The sequence below is a fragment of the Myotis myotis genome, unplaced genomic scaffold (genome assembly GCF_014108235.1).
Source record: "Myotis myotis isolate mMyoMyo1 unplaced genomic scaffold, mMyoMyo1.p scaffold_m19_p_20, whole genome shotgun sequence".
Classification (NCBI taxonomy): Eukaryota; Metazoa; Chordata; class Mammalia; order Chiroptera; family Vespertilionidae; genus Myotis; species Myotis myotis.
In genome coordinates, this window is record NW_023416325.1 from 12330705 (window position 1) to 12355879 (window position 25175).

Genomic DNA, 25175 nt, shown 5'->3' on the forward strand with positions numbered 1-25175 from the left:
TCCCTCCCCCAGGTGCAACAAGCTGGCCCCCGACTTCTTCTGCTGGCACTGCTGTCCTCCCATGGCCAGCCAGGCCAGTGTTGGTCACTGTGACGCAGCACCCAGGCTCAGCCCCATCATCCTCAGGCCCCTATCCAGGCCGAGCATGTCCTCAGTGGCCAGTGGAAGCTGGTCTGCAGTTTCAAACTTACCAATAAAAATGAGATGGCCCCCTGCCTCCTGGCACTCTCCCCACTCATGACCTGGAGGCTCCACTTTTGCTCCATCTCTTTCTTACTTGAGTCCATTCGAAGGGGTTCCCTGGCCGAGTTCTCGGATCCTTCATTCTTCAAAGAATAAGCATTATTTGATAAATTGGGATGCCGGGTAGAGTGAGAACCAAGATGTTTGATAATCCTGCCTTGTGAAGGCAGGAAGAGGCCCAGAGCCGCCCTCGGCACCTGTGGGAGGCCTGCTTTTGTTTGTGGGATTTCAGCTGCCCACATTTGGTCAAGGACAACCCCTTCGGAAAGGCCTGCCTGGCTCCTGCCTCCTCCCAAATATGCCCCCTGTTGGCGACTCAGAGCTGGTGGCCCTGGGGTTGGGGGCACTGTGACTTTGAGGTGGGAGTGGGAGGCCCAGTGCACTGAGGGGTGTCTGTGGGGGGAGCTGGGAGTCAGCGCCTGCCTGCCCCATCTCTCCATCCAACCCCCCATCTTTAGTGCAGGAGGGTAGGGAGGAATGCGGGGGCTGCAGAAACATAATGTGTTTGCCCAGATCAGGAGACCACGTGGCTGTGTTGTATACAATGTGGCATGAGGGCCTGGAGCTGTCCTGTAGGCCACAGGCTGTGGACAGTCCACTCCGCAGGACGGCCCACTTTTACAGAGACAGGAAGGCTCGGAGATGAGCAGGGCAGGCCATTTGGAGGACAGAGGGGTTGCCCTGGCGGTCAGCACACGCCACTGCTGCCACTGGAAGCGGGGGGCAAAGTGCACTCGCTGTGTTGTATGGTCAGCATTGATGCTCTGGCTCAGCTTTGTTCTTGTGTTTGGGGCAGGGTAGCTAAAATCTGTTTGTATCGTAATTTCATATCTTACAGAAAAGCTTATACCTTTCACCATATACATCAAGTCCCAAAAAAAAGTTAGGTCTTTTGTAGTTTTGAAAACGTGCCTATGCATAGACATCTAGGTGACACCACACGGGTGCAGGAGTCCCCTCGGCTTCCCCGTGCACTGAGCTCGCTGCAGTCTCCCAAGCGTGACTCCGTGGCTCTCTCCAGCTCCCGAGAGGAAGCCATGTGCCAGTTGCTTCTCTCAGGGCACCTGAAGGAGTGTTCCCTGGGATCCGCCACTTCTTGAAATGGAATTATATCATTAGTACCTGGCGGGATTAGAGCTGACATTAGGCTTAGCCATCCTTACATCACCTCCTCTTGTTCAAAGGCTGAAGCAGTGATCTGACAAGCCCACCCACACATCGCCTCCCAGGCTGGGAGTTTTCATTCTGCGTTAGGTTCCGTGCACGCGTGCATGTGTGAGCATGCGTGCAAGTGTGTATGTGTGTGCATGCCAAGCGTGGAGCTGAACTGCGGGAGAGCGTTTATACTACTGTGGCAGGTACTTTAAACGAGTCTGCTGGGTCCCTATGTCCTGTGTCTGCCTCTTCTCCCAAGCACCCTTCTCCTTGCTCAGAGACGCTGTCTTTCCAGGCCCTGGGCCGGCGTGTGCTGGGGCTGGACAGACAGGTGTCAGCCTCCCGGCCTGGCCTTCCCTGGTCAAGAGTTCTGCCCATAGACAATGCTTTCCAGGAGCCCCCACCCACTGTGTGGTGCCCTCCCCATTCTGCAAAGTGTCCTTGTTTCCACCCTGGCTGCAGGAGGTCCAGAGAGACCCCAAGGCAGGGCTAACCTGAGGAAGAAGGAAAATCCTTCTGCTTCCTCGAACTTTCCCAACAGGTCCCTGGGGCCATGTGGTCCCACTTCCAGGGCCTTTCATGGGATATGTGCTGTTTTGTCACTGGCCACTCACATCCTTCACCACCAGGCAATTTTCTGATCCAATGACACTGTTTGTCATGTTGAATTTCCCACCTGCAGCCTCTGGGAAGTGGGTTTTGTACCTTGGGACAAGCTGTTTGAACACTCGGCCTCAGCTGACTCGCCCGCAGTCACACATCAGCTGACTGAGTGCCTTGCACGGAGGCTGAAGAGCCCTGTCCCCATGGCACAGCCCCTCCTTGGAGCAGCTGCCTGTGTGTGACGGTGGGCTGCGTGTGAGACTCACTTCTGCTCTTCTTCTCTGTGTTCATTCCTAACAGGTTGGTGGTTGGAGCCAGCTGTATCCTTTGATGGCGTGCAGGAGACCAAGGGCCGTGCCTGCGTCCTGAGGGGGGAAGCTCCATGCCCAGAGCCCTCCCACTGCTCTCCCTCTGCCCGGGAGTACACTCCGCTGCCTGGAAGCAGGCACTTACAGGGCCACTCAGGGTGGATGACCTGTGCTCAGGGGACAATTTTAGGCTGACCTTTGAGTCTAGGGCTTCCGGAGGCTGTTCCTGAGCCACACACTGAGCAGCTGAGGCAGCTGGGCCAGCTGGGCACAGCCGTGAGGCAGGTGATCCTCCCTGGAGAGCAGCCCCACTCACTCAGGTCCGTTCCTTTAGAGGGAGCCGCAGACCAGGGGGGTCAGGAGAGGAGCCACAGGAGGCCCTGGGGTCAGGAAGGGGGTCATTCCGGGAGATGAAAGTGCTGGGGCTGCCAGCCGAGAACACAGGCCAGAAGCTGCTGCCTTGTGTCTTTCATGGACGGGGCGTTTCCACTCCATCACCACTTGGACCCCACAGAGTGGGCCTCATCCTAAAGGCTGAGATGAAACTCTGGGGAGTCTGGACAGATGCCCCGTGGAGGCAGAAGCCACCCGGCCTGTAGGTGCTGGAGGGAGCCCCTCCTCTGTCCCCCACATTTGAGAGATGGGGGAGGGGTGCTCTGCGGCTGGCGTTGGAAGACTCCTTTGGGCCGGCTGGGGACTAGTGGGAAGTGGGCTGTGGTGTCGGGCCCTGGGGATCTTGCCACGTGGCTCCCGATGTCATGATGGCAGCGAGCACTCCTTAGCTTGTCTCTGGCAGACGTGGCCCTGGAGTGCGCCGGCTTCCTCACCGGCCTGGGACTGGACACCACCGTCATGATGCGCAGCATCCCTCTGCGGGGCTTTGACCAGGTACAGCCCAGGCCCAGCTCCCACCCTGTGGTCTGCTCCCACCAGCCTGTGGCCCCAGCCCAGGCAGGCACAGGTGTGGGCTGGGAGCCTCTCAAGTGTGTGGCCCTTGAGTTGAATGAGGAGGTTGTTCATAAAACATAAAACACCTGCCAGGGTGGAAGCAGGGCTGTCATGTAGAGCGCGTGGCAGCTCTGGGCGTGCCGGGCCAGCCTCGCAGACCTCGGCTGTTCCATCAGCAGGTGTATGTCAGCAGAGGTGCTAGCCCCGCCTCCTTGCTGGGGTCTGATGGGGGTGCCCCCTCAGCAAGGGGAGCACCAGGCAAGGAAGCAGGTGGCAGACTGGCGAGGCCCTGGGTGGCCACTTCAGAAGATAGCAGCTCCTGGCCACCTGCCATAGACTGAAAGACGGGACCCGCGAGCCCTGACGAGCACTCGGTTCCCCGGCCGTGGACAGTCCACCCTGAGCACTCGGAGCATCAGTATGGCTTCTGAGGCCTCATCGCTCACATGCCTTGTACAGGGGCAGTGCCAGCTGAATGCACAGTGAGCCTGTGTGCCCACCCCTGACCGCTGTGTGGCAGGAGCCAGAGGGCCATCTCACCTGTGCAGGTTGTCCTCACGAGGGTCTGGGACGCAGACACCCGTGCCGATGGCAGATGCACCCATGTGAACAGCGTGTTGAATGTTTTTAACTAAAAACTCTCCAAGGAAAGGTCACCTGTTAAAATCCAAGCGTGGGGTTGTTATGATGGCAAACCCCCCGTGCCTCCCCAAAGAAGATAGACAGCCCCTCATCACACAGTCCCACTGGCCCTCAGTCCACCCTCCGCTCCTGGGCCTGTCCTGCTCGGTGGTGCAGAGACTTGCCTGCCATGGAGGGCCCTCCATGTGCGCAGAGGCCCCGAGTGCCTGCTGTGGGGACAGGCCTCTGAGCCCCGGGCCATGGGGAGAATGTACCAGGCAGCAGACAGGAGCCACGAGGAGGCCACATGGAGGAGGCAGCAGAAATGAGGCAGGAGAGGCAGAGGGGACTGCGGGATCAGGGCTGCGGGAGGGCTGGCCTTGGCACTGAATGGAGGCAGAAGCTGGAGACAGTGGGAAGGGGAGCAGTTCCCAGAGAGGGGCCAATGGAGGGAAGGAGAAGAGGCTGGATCAGGCCTCCCGAGGGGCTGGAGTGAGCAAAGCTGAGCAGGAGGCAGCACAGCAGGGGAGGCGGTCTGATGCCTGGGCACAGTCCCACTTGGAGGCAATGGGATCACCCAGGGAGGGCCGGGAGGGGAGGGAGCAGGCTCCAGGTGTGCCCCGGGGGAAGGACAATGGCAAGGCCAGGCGGCCATGGCCGTGCTTCAGCAAGAAGAGTCTGTCAGAGCTCTTCATGCAGCTCCAGGGGCAGGCCTGGGGACAGTGGACCTGCACTTAGCTCAAGGGGGCCGGCAATTCCCCTCAGACGGCGACAGGGATGTCCAGGCGACCAGGAGTCCCGAGGGCTCCAGGAAGGGCAGGCAGCCCCCTTGCCTGCTCCTGTGACGGGTGCGACAATCCCAGAGAGGCAGGGCTTCTCCTGGTGTCCGCGTCCCTAAGTGAGCTGGTGCATCTGAGCGGACAGCAGAGCATTTAAATTGACTTACTTTCTCCTGAAGAAGGAAGCTGTGGCTGACCGCGCCTTGGTGACAAGTCCCACGGTGGCTCCGGAACTAGGATCCCCGTCCGCAGCCTGGGAGCGCGGGCTGAGAGCAAGGAGCCCTCTCTATAGATGACTCGCCCCCCAGCAACACCCACTACCCCTGCGTTTCTTGGTGGGGAACTGAGGGGCCCACCTACTGGCCCAGCTCCCTGCTCCATGAGCGAGGGTGGGGAGCCCCCAGGAGAAAGGGGTGCTTCTCTGCCATTACTTTCAGTGGAGACAGTTAATTAGCATCTACAGAGCCCAGAGGTCAAGTGCATCCTAACTGAATGGCTCAGGGGTCTCTGGTTTAGAGCTGGGGGCTGGGGAAGGGGGTGCCCGATGGTCTCCTGGCTCTTCTTTCAGTTCCACAGAGAACAAGGGGGCCTGAAGGTGGGGGTGGTCTGCATGGGGCCACGTAGAAGAAGGGGGCCCTGAACCCTCTCTTTGGAAGAGACCCCTCTTACCCCCACCTCAGGGCCTTTGCAAGGAGGCAGGCGGCTAGGTCCTCCCTTCCTGCTCAGTCATCAGTAGTGACATTTTCACTGCCACCTGGTCCTCATAGCATTTTCCTCTGGGCTTTGCAGCAAATGTCAACCTTGGTCACGGACTACATGGCTTCTCACGGAACCAGGTTTCTGAAGGGCTGCATCCCCTTGAGAGTGAAGAGGCTCCCGGACAACCAGCTTCAGGTCACCTGGAAGGACGTCGCCTCTGGCAGGGAGGGCATGGACACCTTCAACACCGTCCTGTGGGCCATAGGTAAGGTGTGTGAGCCACGCGTGCGTGTGCAAGAGTGCACACACGTGGAGAGCGTGGCACCGCTTCCCCCTTCCACTGCCTCCAGGAGCTCCCTCACCCTCTGGCTCTTAGGCGGGTTGGCGCTACAATGCACCTCTTGGGCCATCGTAAAGACTTGCGGGATTGCTCCTGATAAACTTCCCAGTGGGCTGCTGGGCGCTCTGTAGGTCATCACATGCTACGGGGGGGGGGGGGGGGGGGGCATTTCCAGAAGTCACACTGCAGATTTCCAAAGACAGCATCCAGTGACAGGACAGAGCCCTGAGGCCTTTTCCGGCCAGGCATGGGCTGTGTTCTCATCCTCCAGTGCTCTGAGAGGCCTCGGAGCAGCTGTTGGCAGGGCAAAGGCTGGGCAAGTGTGGCTGCTCAGAACTCGCCCATTGCCCACCTTGCCAGACACTCCCTCCCAGGGGGCCCTCCCTGCACTCCTAGGCCACCCCCGAGGAGGAGGGTGCAGAGTGTGGGTGTGGTGGGGGAAGATCCTTGCCCAGGGCCTGGACCTGGGCTGGACTCAGGAGGGGAATGGGCTTTGAGGAAAGGCCTGGAGCTGGGTAGGGAGAACAAGGGGCCCAGACACCATGCCCTCGGGAGCTGGTCTCTGCTGGGACGCTCTTGCTGTGGCTTCTGGGGTTAGAGCCGTTTTCCTCATCACCCGCCAACTTGCATGTTAAATCGGGGTCTTGCTCACCCTTGATGTTTTCAGTGTGAGGGGTTTTCTCCGCCTGGTCAGTTGTCCTCTTCGGTGAACGTGGGCTGGAAATCCATGTGGCTAACAGGATTGTCATCGGGCTTATGCCCATGAAGCGCGTGGGTACCGAGCGTTCAGAGGGCGTCCGGTCGGTGCTGGCTAAGACCTGGTGGCTCGGTTCCTGTGCACCTTGAGGAGCAGGTTTGCATCACAGAGGGGATTTCTGAAAAGCCTGTTCTCCGACTTGCTCAGAGTGATCGGAAATCACAAGGGGAGCTGAACTCCAGAGGAGTCAGCTCTTCACTTTGGTGGTCAACATGAGCAGATCTGAGGAACAAGGAGAAGGATCGGAATTGCCCCAGAGCGAATTTAGTGCCTCTTCATCAAACTTCAGTAAATTACCAAGGGAAATATTCTTGATCCAATTGTAAAAGTAAACTTTAGGTAGGTTTATGCTGATGAACACTGAAAGATTGTTTAACTGTTCAGACCCAGAAAGGTAAATTGACCTTTAATATCTTAACTCCGCTCTAAACTCGGAGGCGCATGTTTCTCTCTCCCGTTTGTACCCCAGCACTAGCCCTGCGTCTTCTGACGTCTCTGTGCCCCCACCTCCCTGGGCTCCACCTTTGCACCGAGGCGCAAGCCTGTACCCAGCACTACCTGCTGAGGCCATGCTGATGGCAGCAGCTCAGAGGGCAAGGGTCTGTGCCCTCGGAAAGCTTTAGGGTCGCCCAGCTCCCAGACGGGGCCTGGTGGATGACAAGCTAGGCCCCCCAACATGCATGCCTGCCCTCCCCCACCAGGAGCTCATTTTATTTTTTGTGTTTTCAAAAAGAGCATCCCCAGACAGTCTGCCCGGCGTGATTGATGCTGGGGGTGTAAGCTTTTCACAGCCCTTGGCCTTTGACCTTGCTTCCCCAGGCGGCGCTGCGGAGGCGGCGGTTTCTGGCACGCCTTCTGGGGCTGCACGGGCATGTGCTGACTTTGCTGCTCGCTCCTGGGCCAGGTTTTGTAAACATCAGGAGCTACTTCCCAGTTGAACGACTGGGAATGTTTTCTGCCGGTTTACTCCTGTAAGCCTTTAACCAAAGCTCTATTTCTACTCGCAATAAAGGATGATCCGATCCAGGAGGTTAAAATAAAACGCCCTGGGGGCCACACAGCTGGTGCAACAGAGCTCTTGGACCGGACATCCCGCCCCAGCAGTGAGCTGGGCTTTGACATCAGTTAAAAACAGAAAAGGGAAGGATGCCCCTCATGTCCCATGGACACACGCAGAGGGCTGCCAGGAGCTCCAGTGGGGCTGAGTGCCGGCCTAGCCCGGATGCCCATGTGCCTGATGCCTGGGCCACAGCTGGCGAGGACAGTGCATGCAGGGATGGCAAAGTCAGCCCTGCAGTCTGGAAGCCAAGGAGGACTCTGAGCCTCTTCCTCCGAGCAGCCTTGATCTCCACGTGGTGGATTAAACACATTAGCAGTTAAAGCAGTTAATTGCTGTGCAGGGGGCCCTCTCATTGTTTGTCTCTGAATCACCCACCCACACCAGGTGTCTCAGATAATAGACTGGGAACTCGCAGCGAGGAGGATTTCCTGTCTGCAGATGTGCCGATTACAGTGCTGAGTGAAGACAGTCAGCCTGTGCTGCCGGCTCGAATTCGCCCTGCACAGTTAACCAGTTGTGGCCTGAATCCTCGCTGTCTGGGGGAGCAGGAGCAGGACGAGTTGTCAGGAGTGGACACTTCGAGCGTCAATGCTTCTAGGCTGGTGGTCAGCTTTAGTTTAGCTTAGGTTTTATTTCAAAGTGCGGACGAAAGGGGTTTGGACTGCAGCCTGGAAAGTCACAAGCCGAAACCCCTGCCCCTCAGCATCTCCAGCCTCTCGGGAAGATGCTGTCCTTCACTCGAGGGAAGGATGAAGGCTTTGGCACATCCATCCCGGGCCCTGGGCATTCTGCTCACTGTTGGAAGAGCCAGATGGCCGTGTTCTCAGCGCCCACAGTGCCGGGAGGGCTGTTCCAGACCTGCCTCGGGAGCCCCCAGGGTCTCCTGGGTGGGACCTGGGGAATCAGCCCTGAAGCCATTTCCTTTTCTCAGGCTCCGTCCCAGCAGAAGAGCTGTGGTTGTCCGCCTTAGGTCACTCTGAGCCGCTAAGGGGGCGTAAAAGGAGCCAGCAGGCCCTGGCGCTGAGGCACTGGGGGCCCAGCGCTCCCACTTCCATCAACCACCACATTGAGGCGCCCACCATGAGCCGCTCTTGAGTGTAGCCCACCCACACAGCATGTGTACTGGACCACGGCCAGGGGCACAGGAGGTGCCCAGGGAGCCATGATGGGGGCCCACCACGCCCAGGGAGGGGGCACATCTGTCCAGGGTGGACTTCGGCCTGGAGCTCTTCTCCCTCTGCCCCCGGGATTGTGTTCCAGGGCACATGGTAGCCGTCCGTGCTCACCTGTGCTCATCAGATGGCGCCGCCACACCACCCACACGGCTCCCAAAGTCCCTGAGGAATTTCCCCCACGGTGCCAGGCAGCAGGAGAGGGGGCAGGAGGCACAACAGAACTGAGCCCCAGGGCTGGGGATTCATGGGTGAGAGTGCTCCGAGTCCAGCTAAAAGGAAGAGGCAGTCCAGGGCTCCGGCTCCTCAAGGTCATAGATGTTGGGGAGGAACTTGTAGGCTACCCATGGATGCAACCTGGATTGGAGAGGCTTGGGTCCAAGGCCACCAGGCCTGTTCTCTGGGACCGCATCTTGCTACGGCTATAGGAAAGCACGCGTGTGGCTGTCTCCTTCCCAGAGGGGACTGTGCAGTGGCCTGGCTGTGACAGGTCACACACAGAAGACTGCTCTGTGACAGATACCTCGATTCACCCAGTGCCCCCCCTCCCTTCCCTCTCTCAAGGTGGAGCCGCTGGCCTTAAAGAATGAACTACTCTCCTTCTGATATTCTAATGCCTTTTTAGGTCAGTGCACATGTCAAGTTTGTAATTACTGACATCAAGAGAGACCCAAATCTGCTGTGTCTATGCTTTGTTTTTGGAGGAAAAGAAGACATTTATGGAGCGCGTGCCTATCGGCACTTTCACAGGCCCAGGGGAGTGGCCACAGGCTTCCCTACCACACCGTGTGGCCGGCAGTCACCACCGCTCCTGAAGCAGCGCCATCGGCTGTGACCTTCATGTCCCTCCGCCCCGGCTTGCAGTGGCAGAAGCCAGGAGAGGGGCAGCGGGAAAACAGTGCCCTGTGCTCCCAGACTGGCCTCATGCCCTCTGCTTGGGATGAGCCACCAGCCAGGATGGAGAGCTGTGCCAGGTCTGCAAGCCAGCTCCTTGTGTCCAGGGTCACCGTGCCCCCCACAGCCACCAGAGCCAGCCAGCGACGGTGCACACAGGGATCAGATGGGGTCTCTTAACCAAGTCAAACCCAGGATTTATGGTTAGAACTTAGCAGAAACCAATTAGGAAAAAAGGAAAGAAAACACACCTTAGTGAAAGTTCTCCTAGAGATAAATGGGCACCACATTAATGTGCACAGTCTCAACTCTGCAAGTGCCACTCGGAGCAGCCAACAGCGGGAGAATTACATCTCTAACTGTTACAACTATAATTGCCGCCTGCCAGGGAGCACGTTCCTTCCAGGGGTCCCTTGGACCCGGCTGTAGCTGGGACTGAGCTGGAGATTGCACTGAGTCCATGGCTGACTGCAGGGCCAGCGTGGCTTTTTTATGCGATGCCCGTGCTGGCATACAGGCTTAGTCAGGAAAGACCCACACATGGTCTTCCAGTTGGACTCTGGCCAACAGACATGTGCGCCCCAAGGGGCAAGCTCGCTCCGCTTGTCCAAGGAGCCTTCCAGGTAAGAGGCTCCCTCATGATGGCCTAGGAGGCCCTGGTGGATGCTGGTGGTCCCAGCAAGCAGCCCACCTCAGGTCACACTGAGGCCCAGGACCTCACTCATTCATTCAACAAACATGGAGCCCTGCCTGGGATGCCGAGGCCAGCAGGATAGCAGCTCTCTGTCCCTGGCGGGCTTGCAGCTGTGGATGCGCCTGGGACTCACTGAGAAGGGGCCATTTGAGAAAATAAAAGAAGCCCTTTGCTGTTTTTATCATTTCCCCTGAAGTCTGAAGGAGGACAAAACATATATAATGCATTTTTGAAAACTAAGGCTCCGAAAATCCAACTAGAGATTCCGAAGGTGTGAGTTCCCATTTGTGCCTGGTTCGAGGTGCTGCACAGGCCTGGCCAGGGGGAGTGGCCAGCTCTGGGGGTCCACGTGCACCTCAGGAGGGTCGCTTGTGGGGGCCGTAATGAGCCTATGTGTGAAGCTGCTTCCGGGCCCTCGCCCACGCTGCCTGTCCAGCCGCCTAGACTCCCGAGCTCCCGGCACTGAGCCTCCAGCTGCTTCCTGCAAATCCTTGCTGCATCTCTCTGATCACAGCCCTCACTCGCCCTGTCATACCCCTGCTGGCACTTAAATCTTACCTCGTTACACGGATTGCCCTTCACTCGTCAGAACATGTGCTCCAGGCAGGCGTGAAATCGGGGGGAATGCCCGTCTTCCCGTAATGGATGGAAGAGGCACGTGAAGCTGCCTGTGCCCGGTTATCTGCGCCCCAGTGCCCGGCAGAGCAAGTAGTAATTGACCAGCGGTTCTTGGGGTTCTCAGATTTGGCTTCTCCAGCGGCTGCGTGGTGTGGTGGCCAGTGAGCAGCAGCAGCTGTGGCATCAGAGGAGGGCTGGCCCATCCGGTTGTACCAAGAACATCTGGGCTGAATGCTGATTCTGCCACCACTTTGGGGCCCTGGGTGGTGGGTGCTGGGAAGGAGGGACTGTTTCACCTCAGAGACACCACGGGTCACATGGTCCTCCAGAGGGACTAGCCAATGGGCAAGGCTGGGCCTGGTGAGGGCAGAGCGTGGTGGGGCCCATTCAAATATTTATGCAGATGGTTGTGGCCTCTGAGGAGGAAGAGAGAACATCTGTTTGTACCTGGAATTTTAATGTTCTCATTGTTTGCTGTAACACGGCAGAGTATCATACGTGTATTCCCTAAGAAGCTCTTACAAGGCAAGAAAGTCATGAAAATGTCTATAAGTGAATGAGAAAAGGCAGGAACTGACAATTCGCAAGAGGAAATAGAGTAAATGCGAGGCCAAAAAATAAGTTTGCTAGTCAAGATCAGCACTGAGAGCGCTGAGCCCTCAACACCCCCTTTGGGAAAGAGCAGAGCCCGAGAAGGAGCCATGGGGGTGCGGCGTCTGCCGGGCCCCACCTGGCCCATGGCCCTCTTCTGAGGACCTGCCCCATGAATCTAAACTGACATGTAGACAGATCGCCATCTCCAGCCCCGTGGTGTCCAGGGAGCAGAGACTTGGGAGCCTCCAGGAGTCCCACCAGGGGAGCCATTCAGCGAAACTTGGACCCAAGCTGGTGCCAAGAGCCCAGGCTGAAGGGGGAGAGATTCTGTACGGGGCGGAGCAGGGGTATTGGGGGGGAGTATTGTGTGTGACATGCAGGGTGATGCAGCCTGGGGCATGGTGGGGGCTCCCCTCTTCCCCCAAATCCTTTGAGGAGTGGTATCTTTATTTATTTTTTTAATCTTCACCAGAGGGCATGCTTATTGATTTTAAAGAGAGGGGAAGGGAGAGAGAGAAACATTGATGTGAGAAAGAAACATCAATCAATTGCCTTCCCATACACAGCCGAACCAGGGATCAAACTTGCAACGTTTTAGTTTACGGGACGATGCTCCAACCAACTAACAGCCATACCGGCCAGAGTAGTACCTTTATTTTTAAATAAGATAAAAGGAAAATGGTCAAGGAGATGACTTGTCTGCATCTTGCTTTGTGCCATTTATGTACAGCCTGGGCCGCGGCTGGGCATTGTCCATGTGGTAGAGCTACCCTGCTTGTGTGGCCAGCCACTGGGTTCCACCATGGCACCCATTCTCCCCCCTCTGGGCCTCCGGGGATCCTAAAAATTCTGGCTTCAAAATGGACTATAGAGGCAACCTGATTCATGCATTTGTTATTCATAAATTTGTTACTAAGTAACAAATTTGCTACTTTTAAACTTATCTATATAGTAGTCCCCTGTTAGGCATGGTTTTACCTTCTGCTATTTTAGTTACCCACAGTCAACTGAAGTCCAAAAATATTAAGTGAAGATTCCAGAAATAAACAGTGCATACGTTTTAAATTGCATGCTGTTCTGAGTAGAGGGATGAAATCTTGCATGACTCACTCCATCCTGGGACGTGAATCATCCCTTTGTCCAGGGTCCACGCTGTACCTGCCTCCCCCCATTAGTCACTTAGTAGCCATCTCTGTTATCAGATCAGTTGCCGAGGTATTACAGTGCTTGCGTTCAAATAACCCTTATTTTACTTAGTAACGGCCCCAAAGCAGAAGAGTGGTAACACTGGCGGTTAGAATATGCCAACGAGAAGCCATAAAGTGCTTCCTTTAAGTGAAAAGGCATGCATGTATAACAGCGACTTTCAACCAGTGTGCCGCAAGAATTTCTAAAACATGCAATACCTGACTAGCCAGGAGCTCTGACATGTTTTCCCTTAGATTGTCAAACGAAAAAACGACAACAGTCAATATAACAATAGCCGTCCAGTGTGAGTGAATCAAAATTACACCTATTTTTTGGTCAGATTGGCAAAAAAGATATTTTTTGATGTGCCACAGAATTTTAGTCATTAGTTTATGTGCGCCATGAGATGAAAAAGGTTGAAAAGTGCTGATGTATAAGAAGAAAAAGTATAAGTTTCAGTACAATCCACGGTTTCAAGCATCCACTGGGGGTGTTGGAATGTATCACGTCCGTGAATAGGGGGGATATTGTATTTTCTTCAGGACCTCAGATGTGGTTTGCTGGCATCTGCAAGGTGTGTAGTTACCATGGTTACCACGAGGTATGTGAGGAAATGCTCTTGGTCTCCTGTGACTGGCCAGGCAACAGTGCAGGAGAGAGTTCGGGTACAGCGTGGTCAGCATCAGAGCAAGTGGGTCTGGGGCACCGGCTTGCCCCAGCCCCCAGCAATCCGCAGGAAGCGGTGGGCATGGTGAGCTGCTGAATGCTGTGTTCCGCAGAACTGGGGGCCTGGGGAAGAACCAGCGGGCTGAGCTAGGAGCTCTCTGCCTGCAGGGACCCTTGGCCCACCCAGCCAACCCCCTCCAGTTCTGCCCATAGGGCCCAGCTCCTTCCTCACTGAGGCACAGCATGTTCCAGTCCCTTCCCAAATGCACGAGGGCTCCTGGGTGCCCGCTGGTTCCAAAAGACCAATCTCCCTTACTCGGGAGTCAGGCCTGGCCCCCCCAGGCCATCTTGTCCAGGGCAGGACACTGGCTGCGGTGGCATGTCCCGCTCTGCATTCTCACGGGTCTCCATTCATACCACTCTAGTGCCGTCAGAAGGCAGGGACCTCGGAGCCTCTTGTTGCCTATGTCTGGCCTGATTGGTGATGGGTGCCAGCCTGCCTGGCACCCGATTCCTGTGGCCAAGCGGAGTGAAGAGGCTGGAGCCGGCTCCCCATGAACTTGAGAAGCGCGGCTTAGCCAAGTCTCTGTTTTGACTTCCCGCTTCAAGAGAGCAGCTGGAGACGAGGTTTCCCTTTCACACGGCTTGGTCCTCCAGATGTTCAGATTGGCACCACCCGCTACCCGACCTCTTGTGTGTCTGAGCCACTGCAAGTTGTGGGAACTATGCCTTAGAAATCATTAATTTTTGTCATTAGGGGATCACCCTGAGCCTCTGGGGGCCATGAGCTGCCCACTACCCTCCAAGGGTCGGGCAGGAAGAGCTGCCTTTGCCACTTCCTGCTCAGTGAGGCCACATCGACTAGATGAGGGATAAAAGGATCCGGGCTGACAGCTCCGCTGTGATGACGCCCAGGCTGTGGCATGTGGAGCCTGGCAGGGAGGCACTGCGCCAGCACCCCGGGACCACTGTCCCTGCCCCTCCTGGCTCTGCACCCAAGAGCAGGATTAACCAAGCTGACTGCACCAGGGGTGGGCGTGGTGTGCTTTGCCCCTTGGCGCAGGTCTTCTCTCAAAGCTGGGGCTGTCTGCTGGGCAGGTCATGACACACACAAGTGGGGGAGCTGAGGTCTGCAGCATGGAGCCGCCGCAAGAACCACCTTCTAGCCCCCTAGAGCGGCCGAGGGGCCTGTCCTGAGGCCCTGAGCAGCGTGTGGGTTTGTGCGTTCTCGCTGCTTGCTCAGGGCTGGCTCCCCTCCCTGTGGCACCTGGGACGCAAGGCCACAGCTTACCCACTCAAATAATCTGATGGCAGGATAGGAGCATAAAATCCCTATGAAATGCTGCCCTTGCCCCAGTCCGACCCGTCAGGAGGAGCATGGGGAGCCCAGGGGTCACAGAGAGTGGAAGGGGGTCAGTCCACCCCGGGAAGGGCCATATGGGGACTTAAGGCCGTCAGCTCACCTGAGGCCCACAGATGGGCTCCATAGAGACCTGAGTGGAAAATGCACGTGCAGGACAGGAGCCCCAGCTTCTGTGAGGGGCCTGGGTGTACACAGTCCGTGTCTTCCCGGGGGACGTGATGTCTTTACCAGCTGCATGGCCCTGTCACATCGTGTCTGTGGCTGCTCTGCCATGTCCAGGGCACCCAGGCCTGGAGTGGGCTGCGCCCCGATCCCGGCCCCTTCATGGCGGAGGCTTAGTGATCAGTCTCGATGCATATCGCCCTTGGGTCCTCACTGCTTCTAGACCTTTCTGTGGTGAGAACCAGGAACTTTATATTTTAAAAAAATAATGAATTTCAAATTTAACATTACGAGGTTTTAACTGTTCTCTGCAACACCCCAGAGCTGTTTGCAGATTTACTTATTGTTAGGACATAACCCTCTGAGGATGTTCAGTTAAAATGTTGGTTCCTTCAGTTTTTGAACAAAGCATCTTTCTATTGCCGTTACCAGCTTCATACACACTCAGGCCCCTTGGTTTCGGGTTATTTATAAGTCATAGGGATTTTTTCCCCATTTTAAATTTAAATTTATTTTTAAATATGTAATCATATATACGATTAAGAAAACAAAACTGTATCACAGGATGTGTTTAGAGAAATCCTATTCCTGTCTCTGTCCCTTCCCCCTGCTTCCTCCCTTTCTGAGGCCCACTGTTTCTGCTGGTCCTGCCTCATCCTTCCATTGATTCTTTGTGCAAATGGAAAGGGTGTGTGTGTGTGTGTGTGTGTGTGTTTGAGGCCTGTGGGGCCAGGAGTCCCTGACAATGTTTGTGTTTGATGTTTTACCAATTCTAAAGTAGGTAAAGTGTTTCAAATAAACCAAGGGATCTTGGTCAGAACTGCTAAAGAAAACTGCAATAAATAAACTGCTCTTTCTTTCCTTCAGGGCGAGTTCCAGAAACCAGAAATCTGAATTTGGAGAAGGCTGGAGTGAACACCAATCCTGAGAGTCAGAAGATCCTGGTTGATGCCCAGGAAGCCACCTCCGTCCCCCATATCTATGCCATTGGAGACACAGCGGAGGTATGGCTAGTGCCCGATGCCTGAACCCCTTCCCCCGGTCCCCCACCCTGGCCACCTACCCTGGCCAGGCCTTGGGGAAACACATGGCTGACAGAGGCTCTGGGCCAAGTCCCAGGTGCCATTAGACTTGAGTTCTGGGAGGAATTGGGCATCAGCCTCTGCTCTCTCGAATGCTCTTCCTTGCCATGGAGGGCAGGTGGGGACGGCTTGGAGCACCGTTAGTAGATTCCTATTGCAAACTGCTGCGTCAGCTCTGAGGCAATGGCACCTGTTCACTGCAGTGGCCGCCTCAACCTCCCCGCACGTGGGCAGAGGTACAGGCACTGGAAATGCTGCCATGTTGGCCCCAGAGCACTGGATCTGACCTCCTTGCCTCAGTTTACGCTCTGATCTCTGGGCAGGTCAGTACTCTCCCTGGACTGGTAGACGGGCAGGGCCTGAGGGCGCTGGAGCCTGACAGGGTGTGGACCCAGCCCCACTCAGGCCTGCCTGTTCCCTCCCCTGGAAAGGAGGGTGCACACCACCTTCGAGTCCCTGGTGGAAGCCCTGTCCCCTCACAGGCTCCTAGCAAGACCTACAGCTGGTCAGTTGTGGGGCCCCTGCTCCTCCAAAAGCCTCAGTTGCAGTCGGCCTGCCCCACACGTGTGCAGCACATACTGAGGAAGTGGCTCAGGAGAGTTCCTGGTCAAAGGGAACTGAGAGGGGCACCAGGCACCCGGACCCCAACAGCCTCCTGGCCTTGAGACCTGCTGGCATCATTGACATGTATGTCAGTTTCCCAGGGCTGCCATCACAAATCACCGCAAACTGGGTGGCTTAGAACGATAGAAGCTGACTTTCTCTAATGCTGGAGGCTGGAGGTCTGAAGTCGCCCCCTCCAAGCCTCTGGGGGAAGGACCTTCCTAGCATCTGATGGCCCAGACGGCCCAGGCTCGGAGCTGCAGCTCTGCAATCTCTGTCTCACGTGACCGTCTCCTCAGGCGGCTGTGCTATTGTTCGTCTCTTGGCAGGACCCTCTCATTGGATTTAGGGCCCACCCTAATCCAGTATGAACTCATCTCCATCCTCACCTTAATCATATCTGCAAAGACCTTTATTTCCCAATAAGGCCACATTCTGAGGTTCCAAGCAGAGGTGAATTGGGGTGGGGGAGGGCTATTAAACCCACAGTGATAGGCTAATTTACATTCATTCCTCATGCACTGACTGAGTGCCCACTGTTCTGGTACCAAGCACTTTTCTGGGTTCTGGGGCCACTGCAGGAACAGATAAAATCCCAGGCTTCAAAGAGGCAACATTCTGGTAGTGGTCACAGGTGACAAATAAATGAGTAAACTATTTCGGATTCAGAAGATGCTTAGTTACTGGGTCAGGAGAGACCTAAGGGGGGGTGGGGTGAGCGAACCCTGGGCTGGAGAAGAGCTAGAAAGGGCACAGGGGAGCTGAATGAGGATGCTTGTGCCCAGGTACACCAGGGAACCCACCTTGGGAAATGCCTAGGGGTAGGGGAGCCAGTATCTAAGGTGAGTGGATTGCTAGGTGAGGCATCCTGGAGCTGAGAGGACACAGGAGGCAGTTGTCACTGATGCTGTGGGACCATCCTTCCCTCAGCGTCACCTGCCAGCCTCTGCTGTGGTCATGATATTTGGGGGCCTTCGGGAGAGCTTGGGCACATGGAGACAGGCCAGGGCAGGTACATGCAAGGCCCAGCCTTCCCATGGTTCCTGAAGGGCCAGTTTTCCCTTCTGGCATGGGTCTTCGGGGACAGCTCAGCTGGGGCGTGTGGCCAGAGCTCTGGTCAGTTCCCCTCCAGGTCACCGTTGACCACCTAATCGTCCTGTTGTGTGAACGGAAGTGAGTGGCTGTACATGTCCTCAAGTGTCCCGTGGACCCAGCCGGCATAGCCAGCAGCCATTGCTCACTGTGATCTCTGAGGCCTGGAAGTGGCATTCGCTGCTGGTGTCCATCCTGTGAGCTGTGCCCTGAGATAGCATCATGGTCTTGGGAGAGAGCCCAGTTCGAATAGGATGCGCTCTCTACGCACCCCGGGAGCTGAGTGAGTTGGTGTTCCATCCGCTGCAGGGCTTGTGCTAACACAGCAGAAACTGTAATATTTTAGACAAGCGGTCGCCAACCTTTCGGACCTCGTGGACCACCAGTGGTCCGCAGACCACCGATTAGCGACCGCTGTTTTAGACCATGTGGCCAGGAACATGCGGCACACACAAGGCATCGTTTATTCAGATATTAAATTCGCTTACTTGGAAAGGTCATTCTGAGCAGGCACAAGGGTTAACACCGCAATGGTCCGGGTTGGGGGGGAGCCATTGTTTAGTGCGATATTGTGAGCGTGCGCCTGGAGGTTTCCGCAACTAGCCAGGCTCGGTGGAATGCACAGCCCGCTCTCCCGAGTTATCTCTGTGGATCTCCATTCATTTCTGGAATGTCAAACAACATCTGCATTTCCTGCTGCTGCAGAGGTGATTGGCAGCCTGTCCCAGGCCTACCCATGCAGGAACGCTGGGGGCTGTGTCCCCCCGCCCCCCACCCCCTGCAGGACACACACTAGGACAGAGGGGTCCCCAGCAGAGCGGTGTTTTCATTTTGGGTTTGTAATGGGCTGTGATGAGCTGTGTCCGGAGCACACAGAATGCTTCCAGGGCCCCGTTTAGCCAGAATCCCAGTTCACTGAATGAGTGGCAGCAGGATCCCTTTTGAGCTTTGTTGTGGGCTCAGCTCTGCAAGGTCACTGACATGAAGAAGGGGTGCAGGTAGAAGCCACAAGGGAGCCCGGCAGGCTCATTAGCAGCTCACCGCTCTGCCGGGGAAGGTGTGACCGCCCAGAGCAGCACAGAGGGAGTGAAGAGAGAACCACAGACCTGCGGAGGGCCTGCTGTCCCACTGCGGAGGCCCAGCAGCAAACAGCGTTTGGGAGTTTCTGAAAGGGAGACACCTCACTAGGAAGGTGGAGGGCGACGCACAGACTCCCTTACAAGACATGCCGAACTCACTGCACACCTCTCCTTCCTCGTCAGGGGCGGCCCGAGCTGACACCCACAGCTATCCTGGCAGGGAGGCTCCTGGCCCAGAGGCTCTGCGGCCAGTCCTCAGACCTGATGGACTATGACAATGTGAGTGCTCACTGCTCTTCACAGGCTAACTTCAGCCTGGAGTGTGAGGGTATGTGTGCATGTCTACATGTGAGGTGCATGTATGTGCACGTCTGTGTATGTGCATGTGGGTGTGTGGTGTGAGTACATACATGCCTGTGTGTATATATGTCTGCATTTTGTGCATGTCTGTGCATATGTGCATGCATATGGGTGTATATGTACACATCTGCATGCATGTGTGTGTGTGTACATCAATGGGTGGGTGCATGTCTGTGTGTGTGTGTGTGGACATCAATGGGTGGGTGCATGTCAGTGCTTGTGTGTGTGTGTGTGTGTGTGTGTGTGTGTGCATATATATGTGAAGTTTAGCTCTGTGGGTAGAGCCCAGGAATAAGTGAGTGAGTCTTCCCACTGCTTGTGGCCTGCCGGCCAGCATGTCTGATAACTTGGCCCGGTGAGAATCTTCAATCTTGGGTCCCTAAGGGTGTGTCTTTCCAGGTCCCCACCACAGTGTTCACCCCGCTGGAATATGGCTGTGTGGGGCTGTCCGAGGAGGCGGCTGTGGCACGCCACGGAAAGGAGCATGTGGAGGTAAGTCAGGGCCCCAAGCAGAAGGGGCTGCCACAACGTGACACCTGTGTGACACCCGTGCCCTCTGGCACCCCCTCCCTGAGAGGCCCAGCTGGTGAGCAGGAGTGCTGGCTTTCCTGCATCCCAGGACTGCATCTTTGCAGGGCAGGAGCAGGCGGGGCCCAGAGCCATGGCTGTGAGGCTGTGAGGTGGCTGGAAGGGACATGTGAATGGGAGTGTTAGAGGGTGGCCTTGGGAGCTTTGGGGTATGGCCACCTCACAGGGGCACATGTCTCCCTAGACCTGGAAAGTCTTCTCCTGCACTCTGACCTCTAACCCTCGTCCCCTATTCTCCTGTCCCAGCCTGGCCTGCCCCCAGGTACCTCAACTTCCTGCGACTCCCCAACTCCCCTGTGGTTCCTGCAGTCTGTGACTCCTCACCCCACCCAGCCCCATGCCAGCTTCTGCCTCTGCTCCTCTTCAAGACCCTCCTAGTTCCCGCAGGCCCCTGACAGCCCAGACTTGGCCTCTCATCCCAGAGGCAGGGCTTTCAGCAGACGAGGCTGCTTCTGGGGTCTGCTCCGACAGGCCAGCTGTGCCTGGGGGTGCACAGCGCGTGCCCAGGCAGCCTGGCAGGATGTGGAGAGACTTTGGATGCTGGAAAGTCATCCTTCAGTGTGGCTTCCTCTTGCTGCAGCAGCCTGCAGGCGGACCGATTAGAAACCAGACCCCATGTGGTCACCACAGCAGGGCTTGGTGCCCTCTGGGAATAAGCCACTGGACTCCACGGCCTGCCCCTTGCCCCAGTGCCCCAGTCCCCTCCATCAACAGGCCAGGCTTGACAGGCCGGCCTTCCCCTCAGCACTTTATTTGCTATTTTTGTTTGATTCATCGCAAGTACACTGGGACATATGTTCATGGCATTTTATAATGTTGTTTTATGTTTCACAATGTTGAATGGCCAAATACCCTTTGTTTGTTTTTTTTACAATTCTGTCTTAGTTAGAACAATATTCTCTGAAGCTCCATTAATTAATAATGGCTGTGCAACACATGTGAGGGCCCTGCTCATTTTTTACTCGGCCGCAGCCCTGAACGCGCTGTCGGTCCCTTCTCGGGTGCTGAAAGCCTTTGTCCGACAGCTCCGGTGTGGGCTGGGGGCCCCCTGCGCCTGCCCCCTCCTCCCTGCTCAGTGAGGGCCCACCAAGCCCCAGGGTGCCTGAGGGAGGCCAGATGGCCACCCGCTAACCGCTCCTGTCTCCCACTGCCTGTCACCCGGTCACTCCGCAGCGTCCGCTCAGACTGCACTCCTGGGCGGTTCCCATGCCCTGTGCTGAGCTTTGGGCTCAGTGACCAGTCACAGTGGGTGGCGCTAACCTGGCGCCTGCTCTGCTGCTGTGGTTCATGGGGATCTCGGCCTGAATGGGCGAGGCCTGCCCTGCAGGGTGGCTCTGGCCATTGACTGCCTGTGCGTGGGCGAGAGGGGTGCTCTTCAAGGCCAGCCAGCCATGTCCTGGCCCCAGACCACAACCAAGTGGGCAATCCCAAGTCCCTGCTGTGTTCACACAGCCTGTCAGAGCTGGGAAATGTCCAGGGGGCTTGGTTGGCTGCAGCCACTGACTCCAGGAATCGGTATCTTGTCGCCAGGTTTATCACGCCTACTATAAGCCTCTCGAGTTCACAGTGGCTGAACGGGACGCGTCCCAGTGTTACATAAAGGTGCGTGTCCTCGGGGGCCCAGTCGGGGCATGCCAGGGGGTGAGAGAGAGGGAAAGAGTGGGCCCCGGGGGTGGGGGAGCCCCCCATGGCCACACATACACTGGGGGGTGGTCCACATGCAGCCCGGGTCCCACCTCCAGCAGATGGCAGCTGGCAATGTGGCTTTCAGATGGTGTGCCTGCAGAAGCCCCCAAAGCCGGTGCTGGGCCTGCACTTCCTGGGCCCCAACGCAGGTGAAGTTACTCAAGGATTTGCTCTGGGGATCAAGTAAGTCCGGAAGAATGCGGCTGTTACTCGATGCTCAGACGGGTGTCCCTCCGACTGTTGGCAGCACTACAGTGAACGTCCGCTGCATTGACGTTGCTTTTATGTAGTGTTGTCTGTGTTTTCAGCAGAACGTCTGCTCAGATGGGGCAGGTTCAGCCAGACAAGAGGCAGCTTTCTTCTCCAGCCAAACCCTGTGAAGCCGGCCACACTGAGTGTGTATGGCCAGTGTGGGGAGCAAGAGGAGAGCATCCTGTCCTTGGCTGGCCCTGGGCGGGGGAGGTCACCCTTTGGGTCTTCTCTAACTCAGAATGCACCCAGGTGGTCATGAGCAAGGTCTCAGCCTCAGGTGTCCTGTGGGCACCAGCCCCCCTGGGCAAGCACTCGTCTGCTGGAGCCCCAGCCATTATCTGGATCTTGGGCACAGGCTGTGCACTGTGGGGCCCCTGCCTGGAGCCTTTGCTGACGGTGGTTCTGGGTATGAGGGGGTTGTCTAGGGCAGTGAGGAGGTTGGGCAGCTGGGTGTGGGCCTGCTAGAGGCCGGGGGGTGGGGGGAGGGGCTGGACTCATGTCATCCGGAAGACATGTGCTTCCGGATCCCCACGGATGCTTGGGGTGTGTGGAGGTTCCAGGAGCAGGGTCGATGCCCAGAAAACCTGATGATGGAGGGCTGCAAAGGCGAGGGTCTAGTCCAGACGTCCCAGGGACACCTCAGCCTCCCCATGGGCAGCATGGGCCCTCAGGTGGGGCACCCGTCATAGGGCAGCGAGCCTCAGGCCCACCATTGCCCTCCTAGCCCTTCCCACACATGTCCAGGTGATCACTGGGTTGTGGCGTCAGGTTCTCCCTGGAGGGGAAGGGGAGCTGGGCCTTGGAGGAGAGGAGGGTGGGCAGGGCTGGGTCCAGGACTGGAGTAACATCCTTGGAACGTGTCTGTGGTCCTTAATCACGGATTCATCTTACATAGAGTGACCTTTGGAAGGAGGCCCATGTGCCTGGTACAAAGCTCTACTGAGCCTTGCCAGAGCCCATTGTGGGGAGGGCAGCCCACCCTGGGTACAAGGAGAACAGCTGAGGGTGTCCCCTGGAACCCAGCCCACTGACCTGTGTGAGTGCTGGCAGGCCGGCCTCCACAGCTCCAGCCCAGCTCTCTGGCCGCTGGAACACGGAGAGCCACGGCTCTCCCACGGAGCCGTCTCCATGCTCCGGCTTGTGGTTGCTTTTGCCAGGACTCACTCGGCTGGAACAATTTCTGGAGACTCTTTAAAATGCGGCAGCCTTTTCAATAATGCTGCAGCTGCAAAGGGCTGATTTCTTTCCTATGCAAAGAACTCTTAGAAATCAACAGTAGTAATTACAGGACGAATCCAATAGACAGAGAACATGAATAGGCAGTTCAGAGGAAAAGAACATAAAAATAAGAGGAGAGCTGATGTGTCTCGATCAGGATTTTAAAATGTAATTGAAACACCAAGAAACCCCAGGTCCTTTCCCAGCGTCTGCACAGCGGAGACGCTGAAGCTTTGAGCAGGTCAGTGGAGCGACGGAGTGACGTTTCCGTCAGTCGGGAGGAAGGCCCTCTGTCCACATGTGAAATGAACACACTAGTCATTCGTGGCGGGACTCTTCCCACCGGCTAGCCATTCCAGCACGCGTGTGCAGACATAAGAAGAGCTGTGCGATGGGCGTGCCCTGTGGGGTGCCCACACACAGCGTGCCAAAGAGCGCGCAGTGCGTGGGGAGCATGCAGGCGGCACTTGCGTGTTAAGTGCCGGGTGCCGAGCGGAAGAGCGGGCCGGGGGGGGGGGGGGGGCTGGGCAGGTCCAGGCTGCCGTAGTAAAAAGTGGGCTCAGGCAGACTGAGGAAGTGGGCCCACAGCAGGACCGGCTGGAGCCACAGCCCAAGTAGAGCTGTGTCTGGTGGGCTGGGAGCGGCAGGGGGCCAGGCTGGAGCAAGTGAGGGAGGCTCAGGTGGGAGGCGGGCTTGAGGCAGGGCCGCTTGGCCACTGCAGGCATCTTCTTGGAGGGAGATGGGATGGGTCCAGCAGGTGTTGGCAGGTGTTTCTGGCTGCTGGCTGGAGGAGAGAGGGTGGGGGCCAGGGTTGGGAGGGGGTGAGAAGACCAAGACTTCTGAGGTGCCCTCCTGTGTGCCGCCTTCCCGGGGACAGGGTAACATGAACACGTCTCCCTGCCCGGCCTCACTGCCCCTCCCCCTGCGTGTAGATGTGGTGCCTCCTACGCGCAGGTGATGCGGACCGTGGGCATCCACCCTACCTGTGCCGAGGAGGTGACCAAACTGCGGATCTCCAAGCGCTCAGGCTTGGACCCCACCGTGACTGGCTGCTGAGGTTAAGCCGCCATCCCTGCCAAGCCCAGGGCACACGACACACCTGCTGCCCCACAGCCAGGCCCTTCGGGGCTTTGGATCCAGGTACGTGTGGGGTGGGCTCCAAGTAAGGGTAGAGCCGTGACGGAAGGGGGAAGGGTGCGTGGCAGGCTGTACCTGCTGGGTCACCTCACAGGCCATAGTAGCCAAAGAAACAAGGATGGGAAAGGAGGCCACTGAGGGTCCCACCTCCCCAGGGTGCCCCAGACCCTGGCCTGGCTGCCGCTGCTCCCTCAGGCAGGAAGTGCCCTGAGGCTGGGCTCGCACCCATCTCAGGTGGCCGGTGCCATGTGGGACACTGGGTGTGGAAAGTGCCCCCAGGCTGAGCTCAGTGGGCTGCTGGGTAGGAGGAGCGGGCCTCCTTCTCCAGTCCTGCTCCGTGCAGAGCAGCACCCGCTCATTTCTCTCTCGCCCAGAAGGTGGAGATGCTGCCTTGCGCACAGCTGCTGCCACACAGCTGCTTCTGCTAGAGCTTCGCAAAGCCAGGCGGGGCCGGCAGCGGCCGGAAGCCTCTGGCTGCCGTTGCTGCCTCCAACCCTCTTCTGAGGAGGAAGACATTAGCGAGACCCTCCCTGACCCCTGCCTAAGGGCTGCCTGTGGTCAGAGCCTTTCATCTCTCAGTCCCAGCATCCTCCAGCCTCAGCCTGAAGGGCCGTGCAGTGGCCGAGGGTCCCATGGGCAGTGGCTCAGGGCCTCTCCAGGGGCACCTGCTCCACCAGGGTGCCCCGGTCAGGGCTGCCTTCGATCCAGACAAACACAGGGAACCTGAGGAAACTCTTACCTGAGTGTCACACCTGAAAGATGATAAAAATTTTATCATCGAAGAGTATTTTTCACAGAACAGGGCTCCCTGTGACTCATCCCAGGGTAGATGTGCCCTGAGAGGGTCCCTGCGTGTGGGCACGAGAGTGGTGGCCACGGGTATGCGGGGATGGTGTGGCCATCTCATGCTGACCCCCATCTTTGGCAGGACACTGAAGGCCCAGCCCAGGCGACCCTCCGCCCTGCCTGGAGAGCCCTGGAGGTGTCTGGCGTGGGCGGCGTGTCTGGATGGACTGCCCGTGTGCCCTGCAGGGATGGCTCCCGTGGGACGTCAGCCCCCACACCTGCCCTGTTGCCCCTCCTGCTCGGGCCGGCCCTGCCAGGCCCCCGATGCCAGATGATGACGACCTGCGCAGAAACCCACCCTGTGGGCTGCCCACGTCTGAGCCCCCCTGGTATTTCCGGAGTGCAAATAAAGAGGGTGTTTTCCTGAA

General features: G+C 57.2%; 1 protein-coding gene across 8 annotated transcripts in view; it reads left to right on the forward strand.

Moving 5' to 3' along the window:
• The window catches only part of TXNRD2 (thioredoxin reductase 2), a 45064-nt gene extending 19889 nt beyond the window's left edge, over positions 1-25175 (forward strand). For 5 of the 8 annotated variants that reach the window (XM_036353192.1, XM_036353197.1, XM_036353195.1 and 2 more), the window contains 9 exons: positions 2302-2321; positions 3106-3197; positions 5447-5621; positions 15732-15868; positions 18904-18999; positions 19480-19572; positions 21199-21270; positions 21440-21537; positions 23757-23880. In XM_036353192.1, the coding sequence (XP_036209085.1) occupies positions 2302-2321; positions 3106-3197; positions 5447-5621; positions 15732-15868; positions 18904-18999; positions 19480-19572; positions 21199-21270; positions 21440-21537; positions 23757-23880 (907 nt within the window). Of the gene's footprint in view, positions 1-2301; positions 2322-3105; positions 3198-5446; positions 5622-15731; positions 15869-18903; positions 19000-19479; positions 19573-21198; positions 21271-21410; positions 21538-23756; positions 23965-24889 lie in introns of those variants that run through there. The other 3 variants (XM_036353191.1, XM_036353193.1, XM_036353194.1) reach the window with 3 other exon arrangements.